A 25771-nucleotide genomic window follows, 5' to 3' on the forward strand; every position below is an offset into this window, starting at 1 on the left:
TTAAGTAATTAATTGCCTTGTATTTTTCAGTGCAGATTGCTAAGCGTATTTGATAGCTATGAGCACACTCGATAGCTATGAGCACACTATCAAATTTGATAACAAATTCATTCTAAATTAGAGCTTTTGATGTCAAATTATAATGGAGACCATTTAGTACATTTGAAAGCAAAAATGTTAACATTTTCGGGTGGGTGAGCTACCCACGAAGCTAATGATCAACATGTATGTGAACACGGTTGAGAACAGAATGATCAAATGAAAGTAAATGCAGGGTGAAACATGAAATTCAGAGCTACACAGTTAAAGACAGGAGATAGTGCATGTGGAACATGATGGTCATGATGGAAAATAAACAATGCCTTGTGACATTCAGCAATTTATTGTGACTAATACAAAAGGATCAATATTGACTACTAAGCACGGTTCTCAAATCACCACATCATTCTTCAAAGCGCTGAAAACACCATTCATAAGCATTGAATCCGACTCCAACATCAACATGTCATATGAAGAACATGAGTTAAATGAGGCCACATCTGATGTCAGGTGACATCCTACTCAGGAGAGAAAATGTCTACCATACTTAGGTGATTAGGTTACGAAGTGAACTATTTTCGGTTGGTGAATAAATCTTTTATCTCATTATATAAGATTGAGTAGATTGTTAAATTAATACATAAGTTAGAGTTTGTGACAGTATTACTGGTGGTGAATGTTCAAGTTATGCTTGAGTTTATTGCTTATACTTCTGGAAACAAACCATTCAAACATATTATGCCTCTCATTTATAAGAAGGGGAGGGATGTAGTGAATTGAAAATTGCGTTGGGCACTTTGTTCACTTCAGGCTACATGTCCATATAACCGCAGAGGGAGTTTAGAAGGAGAATAAAGGGATCTGTGATTTAATAGCATGTATAGTTCTGATTCAGCTCCTTGCTGAATCTTACTGTTCTTCCTGAGAACTTCACCGCTATGATGCTCCCCATGGGTAATAAAAACCAACTAAAACAATCATAACATCCAATCATAACAGTCAAAATCCCAAATGTAGATTTGTAGCTTGCGTGAGTTATGGGAAGATGTGTGGCACTTTCAGAACTGTACCCATAGTCAATACCTTCAACAGAGGAGGGGATAAAGTGGAGAGGAGAAATAAATCACAAATAAGCAGACTCTCACTTGAATCAGATTTTTTGAGAACATTCAAGGTAATTTCAAATTCCACATGTGTTTCTATTACAGAATGAAATCAACAGCAAATAGCATGACTCACAATTTATTTCTTGTCAAGAAGGAAGTGAAACTTGGCATTGGTGTTAGTTGAATTCACTGGCACTAGTCTGAAGGATTTTATCACATAGCTGCCTGCCAATTCCAATCTTTCATGCAATGCAGCATGAACCTCCCCATTTTGGTGTTTTAGTCTTTTTTTCAGTATTGTGTAAGACCTCCTCGAGCTTCATTTCTTTGCTAAACTTTCAGACGGCACTCAAGGTAAGACCCAGCAAACTTTAATATTTCAGTAAATATAATTTATAAAAATGCTGCTAAATTGAAATACTCGTTGTGGTAATCCAGGGTTAACTCTTTAGTGAGCGATTTATGGTGACTGTTTTACTGATAGACAGTGTTAAATAAGTTATTGATCAGAATTCTTATTTCTGGAATTTTTGACCTTTTTCTACATACATTTGGGCTTAAACCTTCCTGCAATAAAATATTTGTAAAAACTGCACAACCTGAAATTTGTTGCAAACATGTATATTCCTGACACCGAAGGAACTGATCCCAAATTTGGAATTGTCCAATATATTCCTTCAGTTTGTTTGTATCTTCACCTTATTGTTAACTTTATTTTAATCTTCTGGTTCCTGTCCTGGGCAGGGAAGAAAGGGGATCTTGTACAGTGCTATGGTGGCACAGAGCCACAAATACAAACAGCTCTCTGCTATCTCAACCAAATTACCATGTTTCATAGATCAGTAGTTTTGAGTGCAAACAGGCTATTTGACTGTAGAAGGCTTCAGAGCCTCACCCTGGCCATATTCATGTCTGCATATTTGCACATTCTTGCATTGGCCAATGGAGAGTGATTGGAAATTAGAATCTTGGCTGATTTCCCTCTATCTAGCCCAGGGCATTGAGGGCTAATGCAGCAGTATAATGCCATTCCCACTAAAGCCATCAAGGCCATTAGGCTGTGCAACACACTGCTCTGTGTACCTCACTTTGTGCCCATAGGGTCACTGGAACTGAGTTTCTCTCCAGTGTACAGCATGTGAAGGGCAGGACAGGCAGAATGACATGCGTTCAGTCAGTGTGCTTGGCTACAGGTGTGAGGGCCTCTCCAAACAATTTCCCTCTGTGACCTCAGCTGAAGAGCTGCTTCACGCTCAAGCTGCGAGCAACATCTCTACCTTCTGCTATAATATAAACAGAAAATGCTGGAAAAACTCAGGTCTGGCAGCATCTGTAGACAGAGAAACAGAGTCAATGTTTTGAGTCCGTATGACTCTTCAGAGCTGGACTTGAAACGTTGGCTAGGATTTTCTGTGCCCTCTGGCATTGGGCATGTTCGGTGGTGTGAGTGGATAATATGGCGAGAAGGCCAAAAATCGGTTCCATCACGTCATGAAACCAGTTTGCGATCGTCCACTCCGCCTGCTGAAGATGGGCCACATTCCCCACCATTGGACATCAGGAACCTCATTGTAATACATCAGCACATCATTATAAGGCCAGCCCGTCAGACTCATCCCCCACTTGCTGGATCGTCCCCCGCATCAGCAGGAAAACATGCTGACGTGCATATAAAAGGTATGCATCTGGCGAGCTGCACTTCACTTGGGACTTCGAGGTTTGTTTGCCTATCTTGCTTCAGGCAACACTCGCAGTCATCAGCGCCAGGCTTCACCGACAGCACCACATCACTTTTAGGGGGGCTCATGGGCAGGTCTCTACCTACCAGATCAGCCATATGTGGGTGGCTTTTCAATGGCTGCAGGGCTAGGGTTTGCTTGGGGAAGGGGGAAAAGTGGCCTCAGGCAAGAGAAGAGGCTGCAGGATAAGGGCTGTACTGGGGAAGAAGGGTAACCCAGGGTGTGGAGGGGGCACATGTTGATCTGTGCAAGTGGCCTCAAGGTGCTGAGGGCAGAGGAGGCAGTCTCCAGAGGAGATGAGGCCAGATGGAGATGTGAGGGGATGTGTGTGAGAGAGTGAGTGGTGATGTCCCTTGATCTGGCAGTGAGTGAGATGCCAGTGAACGTGTGATGAGCTTGCGATGAGTGATGAGTGATGAGATGGTTGCCTTACCCTGGCTGCACGGATGAGATCATTCATCCTCTTTCTGCACTGGATGGCCAAACTCTTCTGTGCAGCGTTGGCACTGAACAACACTGCCACCACCTACTAAGCCGGAGTGGTAATGTAGCAGGGCGGGGGAGGGGGGGCCATAAAGGGCATCACAATGGCCTCCACAGTGTCCAAAGGCACTTGAGGGCTGCAGTCTTCTTGCTTTTCGGGGCCATGTCTTCTTTGCTACAGTCCTGGGCTGTACTTTGAATGTGGTGCCTGACGTGATGAAGCAGCAAGGTGATAGCCTGACAGGCGAATTGGAGCCCGCCCGCCAAGAAAATGGCATGTTTCCTGGGAAGGCATAAGTAACATGGTGGGTTTGGGAAGATACAGTGTGAAAAGCCACCATCACGCTGGCAGTTAAAATGTCATTTTACCCGCCCATAACTACACTTAATGCAAATCTGGGACGATTGTGCCCGTTAACTCTGTTTCTCTCTCCGCAGGTGCTGCCAGACCTGAGCTTTTCCAGCATTTTCTGTTTTTATTTCAGATTTCCAGCATCCGCAGCATTTTGCTTCTACCTTCTGCCATTTTGCTCATTCTCTTTTGAAGGAAAACAGTGGAAGGTGTTTCACTTTTCTTTCTGTGTTGCTCTTACTGACAACAGAATGAGTCTATCCTGTGATAATCCAGGTTACAATCACCATTAGGTGATGTCTCCATGTGTGGCTGTGTTAGTGGGCATTGGCATGTTTACATTTCCCAAGTGGTGGACCCTGAGTTTAACTGTCCCCCATAGGCAAAGATCAATTAAAACCAAAAGTCCACTTACCCAGCGCACTCCTGCTACTGCCTTCCCACTGTGTCCCTATGTTTTTGTGCAGCTGGGAAGGACATCCACAGCAAGGAAGAAGCTCCTACTTTAAATATGCCCATTAGGGCTGGATCTGAGAGAGGGAGAGATGGGGGACAGTTTCAACTCCCCCCATTATAGAGGGAGAGGAGGGGGCAGTGTCAACTTCCCCCATTATACAGGGAGAGGAGGGGGCACTTTCAACTTCTCCCAATTATAGAGGGAGAGGAGGGAGCAGTTTCAACTTCCCCCAATGATGGGGGAGGGGGGCAGTTTCAACTTCCTCCCAATTATCGGGGGAGAGAAGGGAGACAGTTTCAACTTCCCCCAACGATGGGGGGGTGGGGGGGGGGGGGGTGCGAGGAAGGGGGAGTTTCAACTTCCCCTCAATTATGGAGGGCGAGAAAGGGTGCATTTTCAACTTCCCCAATGATAGAGGGAGGAGGGGACAGTTTCAACTTCCCCCAATGATAGAGGGAGAGGAAACTGGCAGTTTCAACTCCCCGCAAAGCCAGCCTTGACAAAATCGAGCTGAACCCTGAGCCAGACTTGCCAGGTGCCGGATCCTAGGCCAGAAGATGCCGGTAGGTGAACTTTAAAGTCCTCTGTCTAGTTTCCTTATTGGCTAAGAGTCTCAAGTCAGCGTCTTGAATCTTGTTGAAACTGCCCCCTTCTCTCTCTATAGTTGGGGGGAAGTTGAATCTTCCCCCTCTATAGTTCCTATTAATAGGAAGAACTCTATTGGTGACTTGAAGATAGTCTGATGCTCCCATGGTCAGAAATCATTTACATCATGAACGTGAATCCTGTGGACTCCCTGGTCACCACGTGAGGGTTACTGAGGGTGTGTCCCCGGACATAAGGTATAATGCAGATAAGTGTGTAGATGACAGGGCAAAGCAACAATACACATGGCAAGGCACAAGTCTGGCATCACATACTGTTTGGGAATGTGGAGGTGTGTCCTCTGGACAAAATCTGGTACTGGTGACACCAATGAGATGGCTCATGGAGTTTCGATGTCTTCTCAAAAGGTTTGTCAGCATTTTTTTTCACGAGGTTTATGTAACTTTAAATATCAATAGTTTTGTTACAACTATTTCTATTTGCTAATCTCATGTGTTAGGGATTTATTATTAGTCACTTTAACTGTTGGAGCTTTGTCAAATTAACTGCAAGGTGTATCTTAATGTCTAAATTCAGAAAGAATCCAAGATTAATGATTGCAATCCCTTCAGTGATGAAGTATTTGTGACACTTGTTCAGTTTCTCCAGAAATCACGGCATTACCACGTGCTTGGAAGTGTGTATTTATATAGTAGAATTTACAGAGCAAAATAAATAGCTGACACAATTTGCTGCAAATACTGAACAATGTACGCTAATGCTAAATATATATCATTTTTACAGTGTATTCTGACATGGCAATGTCACATCAAGTGAACCACATGGGACTGCTGCTCCTCTTATTGGTGGTGGCATCATCAGCGCAAGATACCTGTCTGGCCCCTGCTAGCATTCATGGGTCCCCTGGCCAGCCTGGAAAGCCTGGGACATCTGGTAAAAATGGCAGGGATGGCTTACCTGGAAGGAAAGGAAACCCAGGTAATTCATAGAGCTTCAGCTTTCCAGACCTCATCCAGTCAGAATGGTAATATTGGAGAATCTAAACCATTCTTAACAAGCGTAGTTCATCAGGAATGTAAGATGTGTGAGTGTTGTCTGAGGATAGTGGCTGTAAAGATATCTCAACTAGGAGTAAATGGAATGTGCTGTCTTAATCCTCGGGGGTCTGCAGTGGTGATAATGGCTGCTGACTGCTTCCCAGAACCTGGACCCAGAGCATTTACAGATATCCCTAGGATCTGTAAAATAAAAGGCTGATTTTCATCCCTCAGCTTGCTGCCTGTCCCTCTGAGTTTCCTGCTGAGCATCTTCTGGAGAAGTACCAATTTGAACCTGTCCTTAGCTCAAGTACGCTGCCCATCCACTCAAACCCCTGGGATCCACAAGAAATCCCTGGGGTAAAGGGAAAGGGAAGAGTCAGTAGCACGAGTTGTTTCAGCCTTTCACTAATCTCTGTGCTCAGGGAACTGGTTCCATTAGTGTTACCCTGGAGCCATGGCCTAACACAGCTTGTCTGTATTTTCTAAACATTTAGAACTGTGGCTTTCGGGTGTCAAACTGTGATAAAGCATGAAACAAAAATATAATTCCAGTCATCACCAATAAAACTTGTGCTGTTGACAGGTCCCCCTGGAGCAGCTAGTATGGCTGGCCATAAAGGACAGAAAGGTGAGCAAGGCTTCGAGGGTACGACTGGAAAAGTGGGACCTGAAGGTGATAGAGGAGGGAAAGGAGAAGAGGGCGCAATGGGGGAAAAGGGACAAAAAGGAGAGGTTGGAGACCACACAAGTACCTTGAAGTCAGCCTTTTCCATGGCCAGGAGCACAAATATGAGCCCAAGAAAAAAACTTCCGATAAAGTTTGATAAACTGATAACCAATGAACAAAGCAACTTTATGCCAAGAACAGGAAAATTCCAGTGTCAAATACCTGGCTTGTATTATTTCACATATCATGCAACTTCCAAGGGGAACCTCTGTATCAACATTATGCTCAATACGGTAAAGCAGGTTGGTTTTTGTGATCAGGCGTACAATACTTTCCAGGTGAGTTCAGGGGGAGTCGTCCTTAAACTGAAGAAAACTGATTTAGTTTATCTTGAAGTGACCGAATCCAATTCAATGCTGGGAGTGGAGGGAGCTGACAGTGTCTTCAATGGATTCCTCATATTCCCAGATTAGATCACCAACTGCAAGATGACATAGCATTACAGCTGAATGTTGTATTGGATTGGAGTTATATCTATGGCAGAGCTGTTGAGACTTGTAGTAAATAGCCAAGATTTTGAAATGACACCATATGATACCAGCTTACACCTAACACATGTGTCTGAAATGCCTCTCTGCTTTATTTTAATAGGGATGCTAATCCATTTCAAATAAAAAGGTTAGAGCCCTTGGCAAAGGGAGATTTCAGTCGAATGTGTCACCATTTATAGAAGCCACTGTCTCCTATCTTGTGGCACACTGTTTCCAGGTCTCGGCAACTAGAGACTTTAATAATTCTGCTTTGATCATTTATGTAGTTGCCCTTTTATGATTTTCAAGAAAATGTGTAATAGATCATGTTTTGAATTTGCTGAAGATTGTGTGTCATCCATGTCTGAATTTCACTTGTATTCTCTTAGTGGACATGTAGTCAGATCATTAAATCAATTCCACACTTAGTTGTAGCCCTTCATTTGCCTTTAACAATACAGGTCAATGTGCCTCTAAGTAAAAATACATCAATTTCAAGATATAAATTTGAGTACTGCTGCAAAAAGAGAAATGATAAAGCTTTGTCTTGCACTTCAACAAGCTTAGACATGTCTGTTTCTCTTTTTCAGCAATATTCAAGTTCTGTACCAGCAAATGACTATTAATATGTAAATGACTTTGCTTTAGCAATCAGTGTTTAACAATGCACCAATTTAACAAAGTATTTTGGAAAAGCCTGCTGATGTAAACAAAGGCTTCTATATATGTTTTCAAAACTTAAATAAAGCAAATCACTTGATTCAGTCTTGGATTGTGAAGAATGCAAAATAAGTTTAAATAAAAACAGGGCTCATATCTAATGGAGGGAGCGAAAGAACAATCTAGAAAATGGATAATAACTGACTAGTAGTCTCAAATAACTGCGATCTCAAGAAGGACCTTTCATTTCTAAATAAATGAATCATGAAAGCAAATAGTTGTGGGTTGTTTTATCTTAAATTGTGGATATGAGCATCATTACTTCACCCTTGTATAAATAGAAACCAGAGCCAGGAAATGTGGGGGTTTTGGGAAAAATATGGAAATACAATGGGGAAAGGAATTTAGGATTGAATTTATGCCTGCTAGGTTTATGCATCTCTCTGGACCAATCATTAAATTCCTAATCTCTCTGCACAGGGGAGCTGGTTCCATTAGTGTAAGTCTGAGCCGAACACAGCTTGGAGCTTGTCCCTATTCTCTAAAAATGAACTGCGGCTTTCAGGTGTCAAACTGAGATAGCATGAATCGGAAGTATAATTCCAGTCATCACCAATAAGATTTCTGCTGTTGACAAGTTGCCTGATATGGCTGGTCATAAAGGACAGAAAGGTGAGCAAGACTTCAAAGGCATGATTTGGGGGTGGCTGCATGGTGGAGTTGGGCCCACCAAGGCAGCCACAGGGGCTGCTGGGTCCTGAGGTGGGCTGGTTAAAAGGGTTGTTTCGGTTCTCTGGGATTTATTCCCAGTTGTTTTGTGAAACGTTAGGCCCTCAAGCCCTCATATCCTCTCATCCCTTCATCCCCATGCCCATACATCTGAACTCATGGCAACCCATGTCTGCACCCATTCCATGACCCTATGCCAACTTAGTGCCAACTCAAGCCTCCCACTCACCACCCTTTTCCCTTGCACCCTCCATATCAACTCACCCAGTATCCAGTGTATGCAAGCCTCAGGAGCCATGGTAAGATGAAATAAAATAAAGTTTTAAATATCTTCACCATATATAAAAATAAACACTCCCATTCATGAAGGCCCATTCATTTAATTTAAATCCCTTCAAGTACTTAAACCCTTTAAAAGAGAAGCATTTGTGTTCATAACCCCACATCAAAGGCAGCTAATCCTTTAATAATCTTTTTGAAATGTCAATCAAACTGTGAACTTACAGCCCCTGCCCCCCCAGCGCCCCCTCCCCCCCCCACCCCCCTGCCTGCCCCCCCCCCCCCCCCCCACCCCCGTGATAATGATAGGCTGTGGAAAGCAGTCAAGCATTGATTATGCTGTAGCATAATTAGCACTTAGAGTTATGCCAGCAATCAGCTATTGAAACTTGCCAGAATAAAATGTTTCCAACTCCCACAAACACAGGCTTACTGGGTTTTAATTTTAAACACTTAAGGATTTAAATAACTTTTAATTAACTTAACAGCATGACAATTCTACATAATTTATGCAACATTTAAGCCCACTGTAAAAATTGAAAGCTCAAACACCACAGGGTAAGCAAAAACAGAAATACCTGGAAAAACTCAGCAGGTCTGGCAGCATCGGCACAGAAGAGCAAAGTTGACGTTTCCAGTCCTCATGACCCTTCAACAGAACTAAGTAAAAATAGGAAAGAGGTGAAATATAAGCTGGTTTAAGGGGAGGGGTGGGGGAGAAGGGTGGGGGGGGGGGGTGTTGTTGGGACAAGCAAGCAGTGATAGGAGGAGATAACCAAAAGATGTCACAGACAAAAGAACAAAGAGGTGTTGAAGGTGGTGATATTATCTAAAAGAATGTGCTAATTAAGAGTGGAGAGCAGGACAAGCAAGGTAGCTCCACTGGGCGTGGGGTGAAATAAACGATGGGTGGAATACATTTAAAAATAATGGAAATAGGTGGGAAAAGAAAAATCTATATAAGTTACCAACATCCTCCTCTTCACCATGGACATCCAATCCCTCTACGCCTCCAACCCCACCAGGATGGTCTTAGGGCTCTCTGCTTCTTCCTCAAACAGAGGCCCGAACAATCCCCATCCACCACTATTCTCCTCCGCCTGGCTGCACTTGTTCTCACACTGAACAATTTCTCCTTTAACTCCTCTCACTTCCTCCAAATAAAAGGTGTGGCTATGGGTACCCGCATGGGCCCCAGCTATGCCTGTCTCTTTATGGGGTATGTGGAACATTCCTTGTTCCAGTCCTACTCTGGCCCCCTCCCACAACTCTTTCTCCGGTACATCGATGATTACTTCAGTGCTGCTTCATGCTCTCGTCGGGACCTGGAAAAATTTATTAATTTTGCTTCCAATCTCCACCCCTCCATCATTTTCACATGGTCCATCTCTGACACTTCCCTTCCCTTCCTTGACCTCTCTGTCTCAATTTCTGGTGATAGACTGTCCACCAATATCCACTACAAGCCTACCGACTCCCACAGCTACCTCGACTACAGCTCCTCACACCCCGCTTCCTATAAGGACTCCATCCATTCTCTCATTTCCTTCGCCTCCGTCGCATCTGTTCTGATGACGCTACCTTCAAAAACAGTTCCTCTGACATTTCCTCCTTCTTCCTTAACCGAGGTTTTCCACCCACGGTAGTTGACAGGGCCCTCAACCGTGTCCGGCCCATCTCTCGCGCATCCGCCCTCACGCCTTCTCCTCCCTCCCAGAAACATGATAAGATCCCCCTTGTCCTCACTTATCACCCCACCAGCCTCCGCATTCAAAGGATCATCCTCCACCATTTCTGCCAACTCCAGCATGATGCCACCACCAAACACATCTTCCCTTCACCCCCCCTGGCGGCATTCCGTAGGGATTGTTCCCTCCGTGACACCCTGGTCCACTCCTCCATCACCCCCTACTCCTGAACCCCCCCCTACGGCACCTCCCCATGCGAACGCAGAATATGCAACACCTGCCCCTTCACTTCCTCTCTCCTCACCATCCAAGGGCCCAAACACTCTTTTCAAGTGAAGCAGCATTTCACTTACATTTCCCCCAACTTAGTCTACTGCATTCGTTGCTCCCAATGTGGTTTCCTCTACATTGGAGAGACCAAACGCAGACTGGGCAACCGTTTTGCAGAACACCTTCGGTCTGTCCGCAAGCATGACCCAGACATCCCTGTCGCTTGCCATTTTAACACTCCACTCTGCTCTCACGCCCACATGTCTGTCCTTGGCTTGCTGCATTATTCCAGTGAAGCTCAACGCAAACTGGAGGAACAGCACCTCATCTTCCGACTAGGCACTTTACAGCCTTCCGGACTGAATATTGAGTTCAACAATTTTAGATCTTGAACTCCCTCCTCCATCCCCACCCCCTTTCCGTTTCTTCCGCCTCCTTTTTGTTTTTTCCAATAATTTATATAGATTTTTCTTTTCCCACCTATTTCCATTATTTTTAAATGTATTCCACCCTTGGTTTATTTCACCCCACCCCCACTAGAGCTACCTTGCTTGTCCTGTTCTCCAATCTTAATTAGCACATTCTTTTAGATAATATCACCATATGCAACACCTCCTTGTTCTTTTGTCTGTGACATCTTTTGGTTATCTCCTCCTATCACTGCTTGCTTGTCCCTACAACCACACCCCCCCACCCCCCCACCCCACTTAAACCAGCTTATATTTCACCCCTTTCCTATTTTTACTCAGTTCTGTTGAAGGGTCATGAGGACTGGAAACATCAACTTTGCTCTTCTCCGCCGATGCTGCCAGACCTGCTGAGTTTTTCCAGGTATTTCTGTTTTTGTTTTTGATTTCCAGCATCCGCAGTTTGTATTTTTACCACAGCGTAAGCCCCTTGCTCAGGTAACAATGGGGTCTGTTTGAACTTAGCACTGAGTTCAAGTAGCCCTGCTGAGTTCCACTTTCACACATGGGGGAATCCTGTCCTGCCAGGTTTTCCATACTGAGGAAAACGCATTCGGCAGAATTTGGGGGTGGTACCTGCAGATCCAGAGTCCTTCTGCCATTTTGGATGCAACATGGAATCTCCACAACTTCATGAACACCCAGACATCCTTCTTTTCAGAGGAATCTACCTCCTGAAGAACAATTTACAAAGACACAATGCAAGCAACAGCCCACCCTCTCACAGACACTATACCAAATCCAACACCCCTCCCTCGCACACAGACTATACCAAATCCAACACCCCTCCCTCGCACACAGACTATACCAAATCCAACACCCCTCCCTCGCACACAGACTATACCAAATCCAACACCCCTCCCTCGCACACAGACTATACGAACTCCAACTCCCCACCCTCTCACACAGACTATACCAAATCCAACTCCCCACCCTCTCACACAGACCATACCAAATCCGACTCCCCACCCTCTCACACAGACTATACCAAATACAACTCCCCACCCTCTCACAGACACTATACCAAATCCAACACCCCTCCCTCGCACACAGACTATACCAACTCCGACTCCCCACCCTCTCACACAGACTATACCAAATCCAACACCCCACCCTCTCACACAGACTATACCAAATCCAACACCCCACCCTCTCACACAGACTATAACAAATCCAACTCCCCACCCTCTCACACAGACTATACCAAATCCAACACCCCACCCTCTCACACAGACTATACCAAATCCAACACCCCACCCTCTCACACGGACTATACCAAGTCCAACACCCCACCCTCTCACACGGACTATACCAAGTCCAACTCCCCACCCTCTCACACAGACCATACCAAATCCGACTCCCCACCCTCTCACACAGACTATACCAAATACAACTCCCCACCCTCTCACAGACACTATACCAAATCCAACACCCCTCCCTCGCACACAGACTATACCAACTCCGACTCCCCACCCTCTCACACAGACTATACCAAATCCAACACCCCTCCCTCGCACACAGACTATACCAAATCCAACACCCCACCCTCTCACACAGACTATAACAAATCCAACTCCCCACCCTCTCACACAGACTATACCAAATCCAACACCCCACCCTCTCACACAGACTATACCAAATCCAACACCCCACCCTCTCACAGACACTATACCAAATCCAACACCCCACCCTCTCACACGGACTATACCAAGTCCAACTCCCCACCCTCTCACACAGACTATACCAAATCCAACACCCCACCCTCTCACACAGGCAATACCAAATCCAACTACCCACCCTCTTACAAACACGATACCAAATCCAACTTCCCACCCTCTCACACACACTATACCAAATCCAACTCCCCACCCTCTCACACACATACCATACCACATTCAACTCCCCACTCTCTCTGTCACACACACACACACTGTACCCCATCCAACTCCCCACCCTCCCTCTCACACAGACACTGTACCCCATCCAACACCCCACCCTCACACACACACACACACTGCAACATTTCCAACCCCTCACCCTCTCAAACACACAGTACCCCGTCCAACTCCCCATCCTCTCACACAAATAGACACTGTACCCCATCCAACACCTCAACCCCTCACACACGCTGCAACACATACAACTCCCCATCCTCTCACACACACTGTTCCTCATGCAAGCCCCCACCCGCTCATGCAGACACACACACACTGTAGCCCATCCAACTCCCCACCCTCACACACACACTGTACCCCATCCAACTCCCCAACCTCTCACACACACACTGTACCCCATCAGACTTCCCGCCCTCTATCACACACACTGTACCCCATCCAACTCCCCCTCCTCTATCTCACACACACTGTACCCCATCCAACTCCCCACACTCTCACACACACTGTACCCTATCCAACTCCCCCTCCTCTCTCACACACACACTGTACCCCATCCAACTCCCCACCTTCACACAAACACTGTACCCCATCCAACTCCCCACACCCTCACACACACTGTACCCTATCGAACTCCCCACCGTCTCTCACACACAATGCATCCCATCCAACTCCCCACCCTCACACACACACTGTACCCCATCCAACTGCCCACACTCTCACACACATTGTACCCTATCTCACTCCCCACTATCTCTCACACACACAGTATTCCATCCAACTCCCCAAACTTGCACACACACACACTGTACTCCATCCAAATCCCCACACTCTCACACATGCTGTCCCCTAACCAACTCCACACCATCTCTCACACACACTGTACCCCATCCAACTCCCCAACATCTCACACACAAACTGTACCTCATCCAACTCTCCCTCCTCTCACACACACTGTATCCCATCCAACGCTGACCCACCACACACAAACACACTGTACCCCATCCAACTCTCCACCCTCTCACACTCACTGTACCCCATCCAACAACCCACCCTCTCAGACTCAATGTACCCCATCCAAATCCCCTTCCTCTCACATACACACTGCACCACATTCAAATTCCCACCATCTCACACACACACTGTACCCCATCCAGATCCCCACCCTCTCACACACACACTGTACCCCATCCAACTCCCCACCCTCTCACACACACTGTACACCATCCAACTTCCCCTCCACTCACACACACACGCTGTAGTCCATCCAGCTCCCTAGCCTCTCATTCACACACACTGTACCCCATCCAACTCCCCAATCTCTCTCACACACACGCTGTACCCCATCCAACTCTCCCTCCTCTCACACACACTGTACCCCATCCAACTCACACCCACCACACACACACACACTCTACCCCATCCAACTCTCCACCCTCTCACACTCACTGTACCCCATCCAACACCCCACCGGCTAACATCACTGTACCCCATCCAACTCCCCATCCTCTCACACACACACTGTACCCCATCCAACTCCCCACCCTCTCACACACACACTGTACCCAATCCAACTCCCCAACCTCTCACACACACTGTACCCATTCCAACTCCCCACCCTCTCACCCACACTGTACCCCACCCAACTCCCCACCCTCTCACACATACTCTACCACATCCAATGCCCCACCCTCTCACACACACACTGTATCACATCCAATTCCGACCCTTACACACACACTGTACCCCATCCAACTCCCCACCCTCTCTCTCACACAGACACTGTACCCCATCAAATTCCCCACCCTCACTCACACACACACACACACACACACACTGCAACACATCCAACTCCCTGCCCTCTCATGCACACAGTACCCCATCCAACTCCCCATCCTCTCACACACACAGACACTGTGCCCCATCCAACTCCTGACCCGCTCACACACACACTGTACCCCATCCAACACCCTAAGAGAGGGTGGGGTGTTGGATGGAGTACAGTGAGTGTGAGAGGGTGGAGAATTGGATGGGATACAGTATGTGTGTGTGTGGTGGGGGAGAGTTGGATGGGGTAAAGTGTGTGTGAGAGGAGGGAGAGTTGCAACACATTCAAATCCCCACCCTCTCACACACACTTCCCTCATGAAAGCCCCCACCCGCTCTCACACACACACACACAGACACACACTGTACCCCATCCAACTCCCCACACTATCACACAAACTGCAACCTATCCAACAGCCCCTCCTCTCTCTCACACACACACACACTGCACCCCATCAAACTCCCCACACTCTCACACACACACTGTACCCCATCCAACTCCCCCTATCCTCTCTTCTCTCTCTCACACACACACACACAATGTACCCCATCCAACTCCACACACTCTCACACACACAGTACCCTATCCAACTAACCACATTCTTACACACGCTGTACCCTATCCAACTCCCCACCATCTCACACATACTGTATCCCATCCAACTCCCCAACCTCTCACATACACACACAGGACCTCACCCAACTCTCCCTCCTCTCACACACACTGTACCCCATCCAACTCTCACCCACCACACACAAACACACTGTACACCTTCCAACTCTCCACCCTCTCACACTCACTGTACCCCATCCAACTGCCCATCCTCTAACACACACACAGTACCCCATCCAACTCCCCACACTCTCACACACACACTGCACCCCATCCAACTGCCCATCCTCTAACACACACACTGTACCCCATCCAACTTCCCACCCTCTTACACACACACTGCACCTCATCGAACACCCCACCATCTCACACACACACTGTAACCCCACCAACTCCCCACCCTCTCACACACACTCTACCCCATCCAACTCCCCATCCTCTCAGACACACACTGTACCCCATCCAACTCCCCACCATCTCACACACACTGTACCACATCCAACTTCCCCTCCACTCACACACACGCACTGTACACCAACCAGCTTCCCCAGCCTCTCATTCACACACACTGTACCCCATCAAAATCCCCAACCTCTTTCACACACACACTGTACCCCATCAAACTTCCCGCCCTCTCTCACACACACTGTAGCTCATCCAACTCCCCCTCTTCACACACACACATACACACTGTACCCCATCCAACTCCCCACACTCTCACACACACTGTAAACTATCCAACTCCCCCTCCTCTCACACACACACACTCACGCATACACACACACGCTGTACCCTATCCAACTCTCCACCCTCTCACACTCACTGTACCCCATCCAACTCCCCATCCTCTCACACACACACTGTACCCCATCAAGCTCCCCACACTCTCACACACACACTGTACCCCATCAAACTCCCCATCCTCTCACACACTCACAGTACCCCATCAAACTCCCCATCCTCTCACACATTCACTGTACCCCATCAAACTCCCCACACTCTCACACACTCACTGTACCCCATCCAACTCCCCATCCTCTCACACACACACTGTACCCCATCGAGCTCCCCACACTCTCACACACTCACTGTACCCCATCAAACTCCCCATCCTCTCACACACTCACAGTACCCCATCGAACACCCCACCATCTCACACACACACTGTACCCCATCCGACTCCCCATCCTCTAACACACACACTGTAACCCCACCAACTCCCCACCCTCTCACACACACTCTAGCACATCCAACTCCCCACCCTCTCACACACACTCTAGCACATCCAACTCCCCACCCTCTCACACACACACTGTACCCCATCCAGCACCCCACCCTCTCACACACACACTGTACACCATCAAACTCCCCACGATCTCACACACACTGTACAACATCCAACTTCCCCGCCACACACACACACTCACTGTACACCAACCAGCTCCCCAGCCTCTCATTCACACACACTGTACCCCATCAAAATCCCCAACCTCTTTCACACACACACTGTACCCCATCAAACTTCCCGCTCTCTCTCACACACACTGTACCTCATCCAACTCCCCCTCTTCACACACACACACACACACATACACACTGTACCCCATCCAACTTCCCACACTCTCACACATACTGTAAACTATCCAACTCCCCCTCCTCTCACACACACACACGCACACACACTGTACCCAATCCAACTCCCAATACTCACACAAACACTGTACCCTATCCAACTACCCACACTCTCACACACATTGTACCCTATCTCACTCCCCACTATCTCTCACACACAGTATTCCATCCAACTCCCCAACCTCTCACACACAAACTGTACCTCATCCAACTCTCCCTCCTCTCACACACACTGTACCCCATCCAACGCTCACCCACCACACACAAACACACTGTACCCCATCCAACTCCCCACCCTCTCACACTCTCTGTACCGCATCCAACAACCCACCCTCTCAGACTCAATGTACCCCATCCAAATCCCCTTCCTCTCACATACACACTGCACCACATTCAAATTCCCACCATCTCACACAAACATTCTGTACTCCATTCAACTCCCCCTCCTCTCGCACACACACACACACACACACACTGTACCCCATCCAACTACCCACACTCTCACACACACTGTACCTTATCCAACTCCCCACCATCTCTCACACACACTGTACTCCAGCCAACTCCCCGCCCTATCACACAGAGACTGTACCCCACCCAACTCCCCACCCCCTCACACACACTGTTCATCATGCAAGCCCCCACCCGCTCAACCATACACACACACACACACACACACACACTCTGTAGCCCATTAAACTCCCCACCCTCTCACACACACACTGTGACCCATCCAACTCCCCACCCTCTCAAGCACACATTGTACCCCATCAAACTTCACGCCCTCTCTCAAACACAGTGTACCTCATCCAACTCCCCCTCATCTCTCACTCACACACACACACACACACGCTGTACCCCATCCAACTCCCCACACTCTCACCCACACTGTAACCTATCCGACTCCCCCTCCTCTCTCTCACACACACACACACACACACTGTACCCCATCCGACTCCCCCTCCTCTCTCTCACACACACACACAGTACCACATCCAACTCCCCACCCTCTCACAAACTCTGTACCCCATCCAACTCCCCACCCTCTCACGCACACACTGTACCCCATCAAACTTCCCGCCCTCTCTCACATACACTGTACCTCATCCAACTCCACCTCCTCTCACACACACACACACAGTACCCCATTCAACTCCCCCTCCTCTCTCTCACACAGACACTGTACCCCATCCAATTGCTCTCCCTCACACACACACACACACACACACACACACTGCAACACATCCAACTCCTCACCATCTCAAACACACAGTATTCCAACCAACACCCCATCCTCTCACACACACACACACTGTACCCCATCCAAATCCTGACCCGCTCACACACACACTGTACCTTATCTAACTCCCCACCCGCTCTCTCACATAGACACTGTACCCCATCCAATTCCCCACCCTCACACACACACACACTGCAACCCATCCAACTCCTTATCCTCTCAAACATACAGACACTGTGCCCCATCCAACTCCTGACCCGCTCACACACACTCTGTACCCCATCCAACTCCCCAAGAGAGGGCAGGGTGTTGGATGCGGTACAGTGAGTGTGAGAGGGTTGAAAGTTGGATGGGGTACAGTGTGTGTGTGTGTGGTGGGGGAGAGTTGGATGGAGTACAGTGTGGTGAGGGAGAGTTGCAACACATTCAACTCCCCACCCTCTCACACACACTGTTCCTCATGCAAGACCCCAGCCGCTCACGCACACACACACACACACACACTGTACCCCACCCAACTCTCCACCCTCTCACACACACACACCGTATCACATCCAACTCCCCACCCTTACACACACACTGTACCCCATCCAACTCCCCACCCTCTCACACACACACACTGCAACACATCCAACTCCTCACCCTCTCAAACACACAGTACCGCATCCAACCCCCCATCCCCTCACACACACAGACAAATTTTCCCCCTCCAACTGCTGACGCGCTCACACACACACTGTACCCCATCCAGCACCCAACCCCTCACACACACTGCAACACATTCAACTCCCCAACCTCTCACACACACAGTGTACCCCATCCAACTCCCCAACCTCTCACACACACAGTGTACCCCATCCAACTCCCCACCCTCTCAAGCACACACTGTACCCCATCAAACTTCACGCCCTCTCTCAAACACACTGTACCTCATCCAACTCCCCCTCCTCTGTCACACACACACACACACACACACACTGTATCACATCCAACTCCCCACCCTCACACAAACTCTGTACCCCATCCAACTCCCCACACTCTCACACACACTGGACCCTATCCAACTCTCCACCATTTCTCACACACACTGTATCCAATCAAACTCCCCAGCTTCTCAGATACACACACTGTACCTCATCCAACTCTCCCTCCTCTCACACACACTGTCCCCGATCCAACTCTCACCCACCACGCAGACACACACTGTACCCCAACCAACTCTCCACCCTCTCACACTCACTGTACTCCATCCAACTCCCCACCCTATCACACAGAGGCTGTACCCCACCCAAACTCCCATCCCCTCACACGTACTCTGTACCCCATCCAACTTCCCACCATCTCACACACACTGTATCACATCCAACTCCCCACCCTTACAAACACACTGTACCCCATCCAACTCCCCACCCTCCCTCTCACACACACACTGTACCCCATCCAAATCCCTACCCTCCCTCTCACACAGACATTGTACCCAATCCAATTCCCCAATCTCACACACACACACACTGCAACACATCCAACTCCGCACCCTCTCAAATACACAGTACCGCATCCAACACCCCATCCTCTCACACATACAGAAACTGTGCCCCATACTACTCCTGACCCGCTCACATACACACTGTACCCCATCCAACACCCCAAGAGAGGGTGGGGTGTTGGATGGGGTACAGTGAGTGTGAGAGGGTGGAGAATTGGATGGGTTACAGTGTGTGTGTGTGTGGTGGGGGAGAGTTGGATGGGGTACAGTGTGTGTGAGAGTTGCAACACATTCATCTCCCTACGCTCTCAAACACACTGTTCCTCATGCAAGCCCCCACCCGCTCAACCATACACACACATACACACACACACACTCTGTAGCCCATTAAACTCCCCACCCTCTCACATACACACTGTGCCCCATCCAACTCCCCACCCTCTCAAGCACACATTGTACCCCATCAAACTTCACGCCCTCTCTCACTCACACACAAACACACACACACGCTGTACCCCATCCAACTCCCCACACTCTCACCCACACTGTAACCTATCCAACTCCCCCTCCTCTCTCTCACACACACACACATACACTGTACCCCATCCAACTCCCCCTCCTGTCTCTCACACACACACACACACACACACACACACAGTACCACATCCAACTCCCCACCCTCACACAAGCTCTGTACCCCATCCAACTCCCCAAACTCTCACACACACTGTACCCTTTCCAACTCTTCACCATTTCTCACACACACTGTATCCCATCCAACTTCGCAAACTCTCTCACACACTCACTGTACTCCATCCAATTCCCCACATTCTCACACACGCTGTACCCTATACAGCTCCCCACCATCTCTCACACACACTGTATCCAATCAAACTCCCCAGCCTCTCACATACACACACTGTACCTCATCCAACACTCCCTCCTCTCACACACACTGTCCCTTTTCCAACACTCACCCACCACGCACACACACTGTACCCCATCCAACTTCCCACCCTCTCACACTCACTGTACCCCATCCAACGCCCCATCCTCTCACACACACACTGTACCCCATCCAACTTCCCACCTTCTTACACACACACTGCACCACATCCTGGACCCTACCATCTCACACACACACTGTACTCCATTCAACTCCCCCTCCTCTCGCACACACACACACACACACACACACACACACTGTACCCCATCCAACTACCCACACTCTCACATACACTGTACCCTATCCAACTCCCCACCACCTCTCACACACACTGTATCCCAACCAACTCCCCAAACTCTCACACACACACTGTACTCCATCCAACTCCTCATATTCTCCCACCACACTGTACCCCACCCAACTCCCCATCCTCTCACACGTACTCTGTACCCCATCCAACTTCCCACCATCTCACACACACACACTCTATCACCTCCAACTCCCCACCTTTACAAACACATTGTACCCCATCCAACTCACCACCCTCTCTCTCACACAGACACTGTACCCCATCCAATTCCCCACCCTCACACACACACACACTGCAACACATCCAACTCTTCACCCTCTCAAACACACAGTACCCCACCCAATACCCCATCCTCTCACATACACAGACACTGTGCCCCATCCAACTCCTGACCCAATCACACACACTGTACCCCATCTAACTCCCCAAAGAGGGTGGGGTGTTTGATGGGGTACAGTGAGTGTGCGAGGGTGGAGAGTTGGTTGGGGTACAGTGCATGTGTGTGTGTGGTGGGGAGAGTTGGATGGGGGACAGTGTGTGTGAGAGGAGGGAGAGTTGCAACACATTCAACTCACCACCCTCTCACACAGACTGTTCCTCATGCAAGCCCCCACCCGCTCACGAATACACACACACTCTGTACCCCATCAAACTCCCCACCCTCACACACACACACTGCAACACATCCAACTCCTCAGCCTCTCAAACACACAGTACTCCATCCAACTCCCCATCCCCTCACACACACAGACAAATTTTCCCCCTCCAACTCCTGACACGCTCACACACACACTGTACCCCATCCAGCACCCGAACCCCTCACACACACTGCAACACATTCAACTCCCCACACTCTCACACACATTGTTCCTCATGCAAGCCCCCATCCGCTTACGCACACACACATACATTAGCCCATCCAACTCCCCAACCTCTCACGCACACACTGTACCCCATCAAACTTCCCGCCCTCTCTCACGTACACTGTACCTCATCCAACTTCCTCTCCTCTCACACACACACCCAGTACCCGATCCAACTCCCCCTCCTCTCTCTCACACAGACACTGTACCCCATCCAATTGCCCTCCCTCACACACACACACACACACACACACACACTGCAACACATCCAACTCCTCACCGTCTCAAACACACAGTATCCCAACCAACTCCCCATCCTCTCACACACACACACTGTACCCCATCCAAATCCTGACCCGCTCACACACACACTGTACCTCATCTAACTCCCCACCCTCTCACACACACAGACACTGTGCCCCATCCAACTCCTGACCCGCTCACACACACACTGTACCTCATCTAACTCCCCTCCCTCTCACACACACAGACACTGTGCCCCATCCAACTCCTGACCCGCTCACACACATACTGTACCTTATCTAACTCCCCACCCTCTCTCTCACATAGACACTGTACCCCATCCAATTCCCCACCCTCACACACACATACACACACACTGCAACACATCCAACTCCTTATCCTCTCAAACACACAGTTCCCCAACCAACTCCCCATCCTCTCACACACACAGACACTGTGCCCCATCCAACTCCTGACCCGCTCACACACACACTGAACCTCATCCAACTCCCCCTCCTCTCACACACACACACAGTACCCCATCCAACTCCCCCTCCTCTCTCTCACACACACACCCACACACACTGTACTCCATCCAGCTCCCCACCCTCTCACACACACACTGTACCCCATCAAACTTCCCGCCCTCTCTCACACACACAGTACCCCATCCAACTCCCCACACTCTCCCACACACTGTAACCTATCCAACTCCCCACCATCTCTCACACACACTGTATCCCATCCAACTTCCCAAACTCTCACACACACACTGTACCTCATCCAACTCTCCCTCCTCTCACACACACTGTACCCCATCCAACTGCCCATCCTCTCACACACACACTGTACCCCATCCAACTGCCCATCCTCTCTCACACACACTCTACCCCATCCAACTCCCCACCCTCTCACACACACACTGCAACCCATCCAACACCCCACCATCTCACATACACACTGTAACCCCTCCAACTCCCCACCCTCTCACACACACTGCACCCCATCCAACTCCCCACCCTCTCACACACACACTGTACCCCATCCAACTCCCCACCCTCACAACACACTGTACCCCATCAACTCCCCACCCTCTTACACACACACTGTACCCCAGCCAAATCCCCGGCATCTCGCACACACTGTACTTCAGCCAACTTCCCCTCCTCTTTCTCTCTCTCTCACACACACACACACACACAGACACACACACTGTACCCCATCCAAATCCCCACACTCTCACAGACACTGTACCCAATCCAACTCTCCACCCTCTCAAACCCACATACTCTGTACCACGTCGAAGTCCATCAGGACCCTGCTACCACAAGAAATGTCAGCCCAGGCCTTCCGTTCCCCTGGAGTGTTGGGAGGGGTCCTAACCCAGGGATACCCCTGTTCCTGATTCCACCCCCTCTCTAACCACTGACTCAGGCTGAACCAGTCCATTGAAATGTCAGGTGTAGGGTGCAGGAAAGCATTTACTGAGCAACATTGTGGATAACCTGCATCCATGGATGGTGAGAGATGGAATCTGTTGGAGTGATTGAAGGTGACATAGACAAGGATAGGGTTTTAAATGAAGGTGGGGATAAGCTCGGAGCTGACGAGGGCAACGTTGCAGTGGTAGAAATTAATGGTCTTTGTGATTGAGTGAATAAGGGGTTCAGAACTCAGGCTCAGCTTTGATTGGGGATTCGAGCAGAATCCTGAACTAGGTGGCTGAACTCCAAACTCATCCCACTGTCCTCTCTGAGTTACGGTGATTTCACCAACCCCAAAGCATTTCATTTCAAATCCTCAATCACTCAGGCAGTTTGCAGCTCACACAACTAATTTCCTGAGTTCATACGCTCTTTATGAAACTTAGGAATCAAATTTTATTGCCGATCTCCAAAATTCTAGGGTTTTCCACAAACTGGATTGCCTTTCTAAGTCATACAGTCAAAAACATCTGGTGGATTTTTGTGACTAAACCTGATGTTTCTCAGCTGAGCTGATCCTTCACATCAATATGCATGGCCAGGCAGTTAGCTTCAATGTTATGTTAAGGTGAAGTGAGAGTGACTATCCTCAACATCAAGGCAGCACTTGACTGAGTGTGGCATTAAGGAGCCCTAACAAAACTGGAGTCAATAGGAATAAGGGGGAAAACTCTCTGCTGGTTGGAGTCATACCTAGCACAAAGGAAGATGGTTGTGGTTGTTGAAGGTCAGTCCTCTCAGTTCCAGGACATCACTGCAGGAGTTCCTCAGGGTAGTTGTCCTAGACCCAACCATCTTCAGCTGCTTCATCAATGACCTTCCTTCCATCATAAAATCAGAAGTGGTGATATTCGCTGATAATTGCACAATGTTGAGCACCATTCACGACTCCTCAGATACTGAAGTAGTCCGTGTCAAATGTAGCAAGACCTGGACAATATCCAGGATTGGGCTGACAGCTGACAAGTAACATTTGCGTCACACAAGTGCCAGGCAATGACCATCTTCAACAAAAGAAAATCTAGACATCGCCCCTTGACATTCAATAGCATTATCATCTCTGAATCCCCCACTATTAACATCCTGGGGGTTACCATTGACCAGAAACTGAACTGGACCAGCTATATAAATACTGTGGCTACAAGAGCAGGTCAGAGGCTAGGAATCCTGCAATGAGTAACTCACCTCCTGATTACCCAAAGCCTGTCCATTGTATTGCCGTTCCTTCACTGTCACTGGGTCAAGATCCTGGAACTCCCTCCCTAACAGCACTGTGGGTGTACCTACACCACAAAGACTGCAGTGGTTCAAGAAGGCAGCTCACCACTACCTTCTCAAGGGCAATTAGGGATGGGTGATAAATGCTGGCCCAGCCAGCGAAACCCACATCCTATGAAAAGAATAAAACAAAATCATAAACAAGTTGAAGAGAAGAATACTCATGCAGGGTGGGGGCTGGGGTACCTCAGTTAGAGAAGAGAGCTTCAGTGAGATGATGGAGGCACAGTCTCTGGGGGCAATTTTCAATAAATACTTTAGACAGTAAAAAGCTCCTAATCTGGTCAAGATAGGGTCTGCAAAAATTTAACCTTCATTGAGCACAATCTTCATAAAGGAGTTGAGGAGCAGTTGCCCAGAGGATCATTAAGGGGAGGATTGATAATGAACTTGCATGCTAGTGTTCATTAAGGAAGCTGCACCCCATTTAGGTGGGTAATGCTTCACTTAATGACCTCTCCAACAGTTGAAACTCTTTCGAGTTATCAACAGTCACAGATTGCAACTCTTTCGAGTACAATCACAGTTCTTGGTTTTCCGGGAGTGGGACATGAACCCACAACCCTCTGATTCAAAGGTGAGGGTGCTATGAACTGAGCCACAGCTGACACCTCCTCCAACAGTTGAATATGAACAAACAAGACATTGCTGATGATTTCTTAAAGCCATGTAGAGTTTTTCATGTTCATTTACTGACTGAGTTCAACTGAAGGCACAATGCTTGAGACACATTTGGAGACTTGCTGGGACGATTTGCCCAGACTGCAAAAACACTTTATCAACATGTATCTTGGATATTTTCTCCATAATACTTAGTGTATATGTTGCAGGAACCTCTCAGCTGC

At 48.4% G+C, this 25771-nt stretch overlaps 1 protein-coding gene across 2 annotated transcripts; it reads left to right on the plus strand.

The window, feature by feature from the left end:
• Positions 1–1348: 1348 nt before the first annotated feature.
• LOC144690620 (complement C1q subcomponent subunit B-like) lies at positions 1349–7779 on the plus strand. Of its 2 annotated transcripts, XM_078558302.1 has the most exons (4): positions 1349–1499; positions 3806–3928; positions 5566–5760; positions 6406–7779. In XM_078558302.1, exons 3-4 carry the CDS (start codon positions 5577–5579, stop codon positions 6960–6962), a joined length of 741 nt encoding a protein of 246 aa, XP_078414428.1. In that variant the 5' UTR covers positions 1349–1499; positions 3806–3928; positions 5566–5576; the 3' UTR covers positions 6963–7779. The 2 variants fall into 2 exon arrangements, with proteins under 2 accessions (XP_078414428.1, XP_078414427.1); XM_078558301.1 differs by lacking the exon at positions 3806–3928 and having other exon boundaries at positions 1357–1499.
• The last annotated feature ends 17992 nt before the right edge of the window (positions 7780–25771 follow it).

The sequence above is a fragment of the Cetorhinus maximus genome, chromosome 15, assembly GCF_964194155.1.
Source record: "Cetorhinus maximus chromosome 15, sCetMax3.hap1.1, whole genome shotgun sequence".
Classification (NCBI taxonomy): Eukaryota; Metazoa; Chordata; class Chondrichthyes; order Lamniformes; family Cetorhinidae; genus Cetorhinus; species Cetorhinus maximus.

Coding starts and splice junctions, on each gene's coding strand:
- LOC144690620 (XM_078558302.1), top strand. CDS start 5,577: ATGGCAATGTCACATCAAGTGAACCACATGGGACTGCTGCTCCTCTTA. Junction 5,761..6,405: donor TGGAAGGAAAGGAAACCCAG/GTAATTCATAGA, acceptor TGCTGTTGACAG/GTCCCCCTGGAGCAGCTAGT.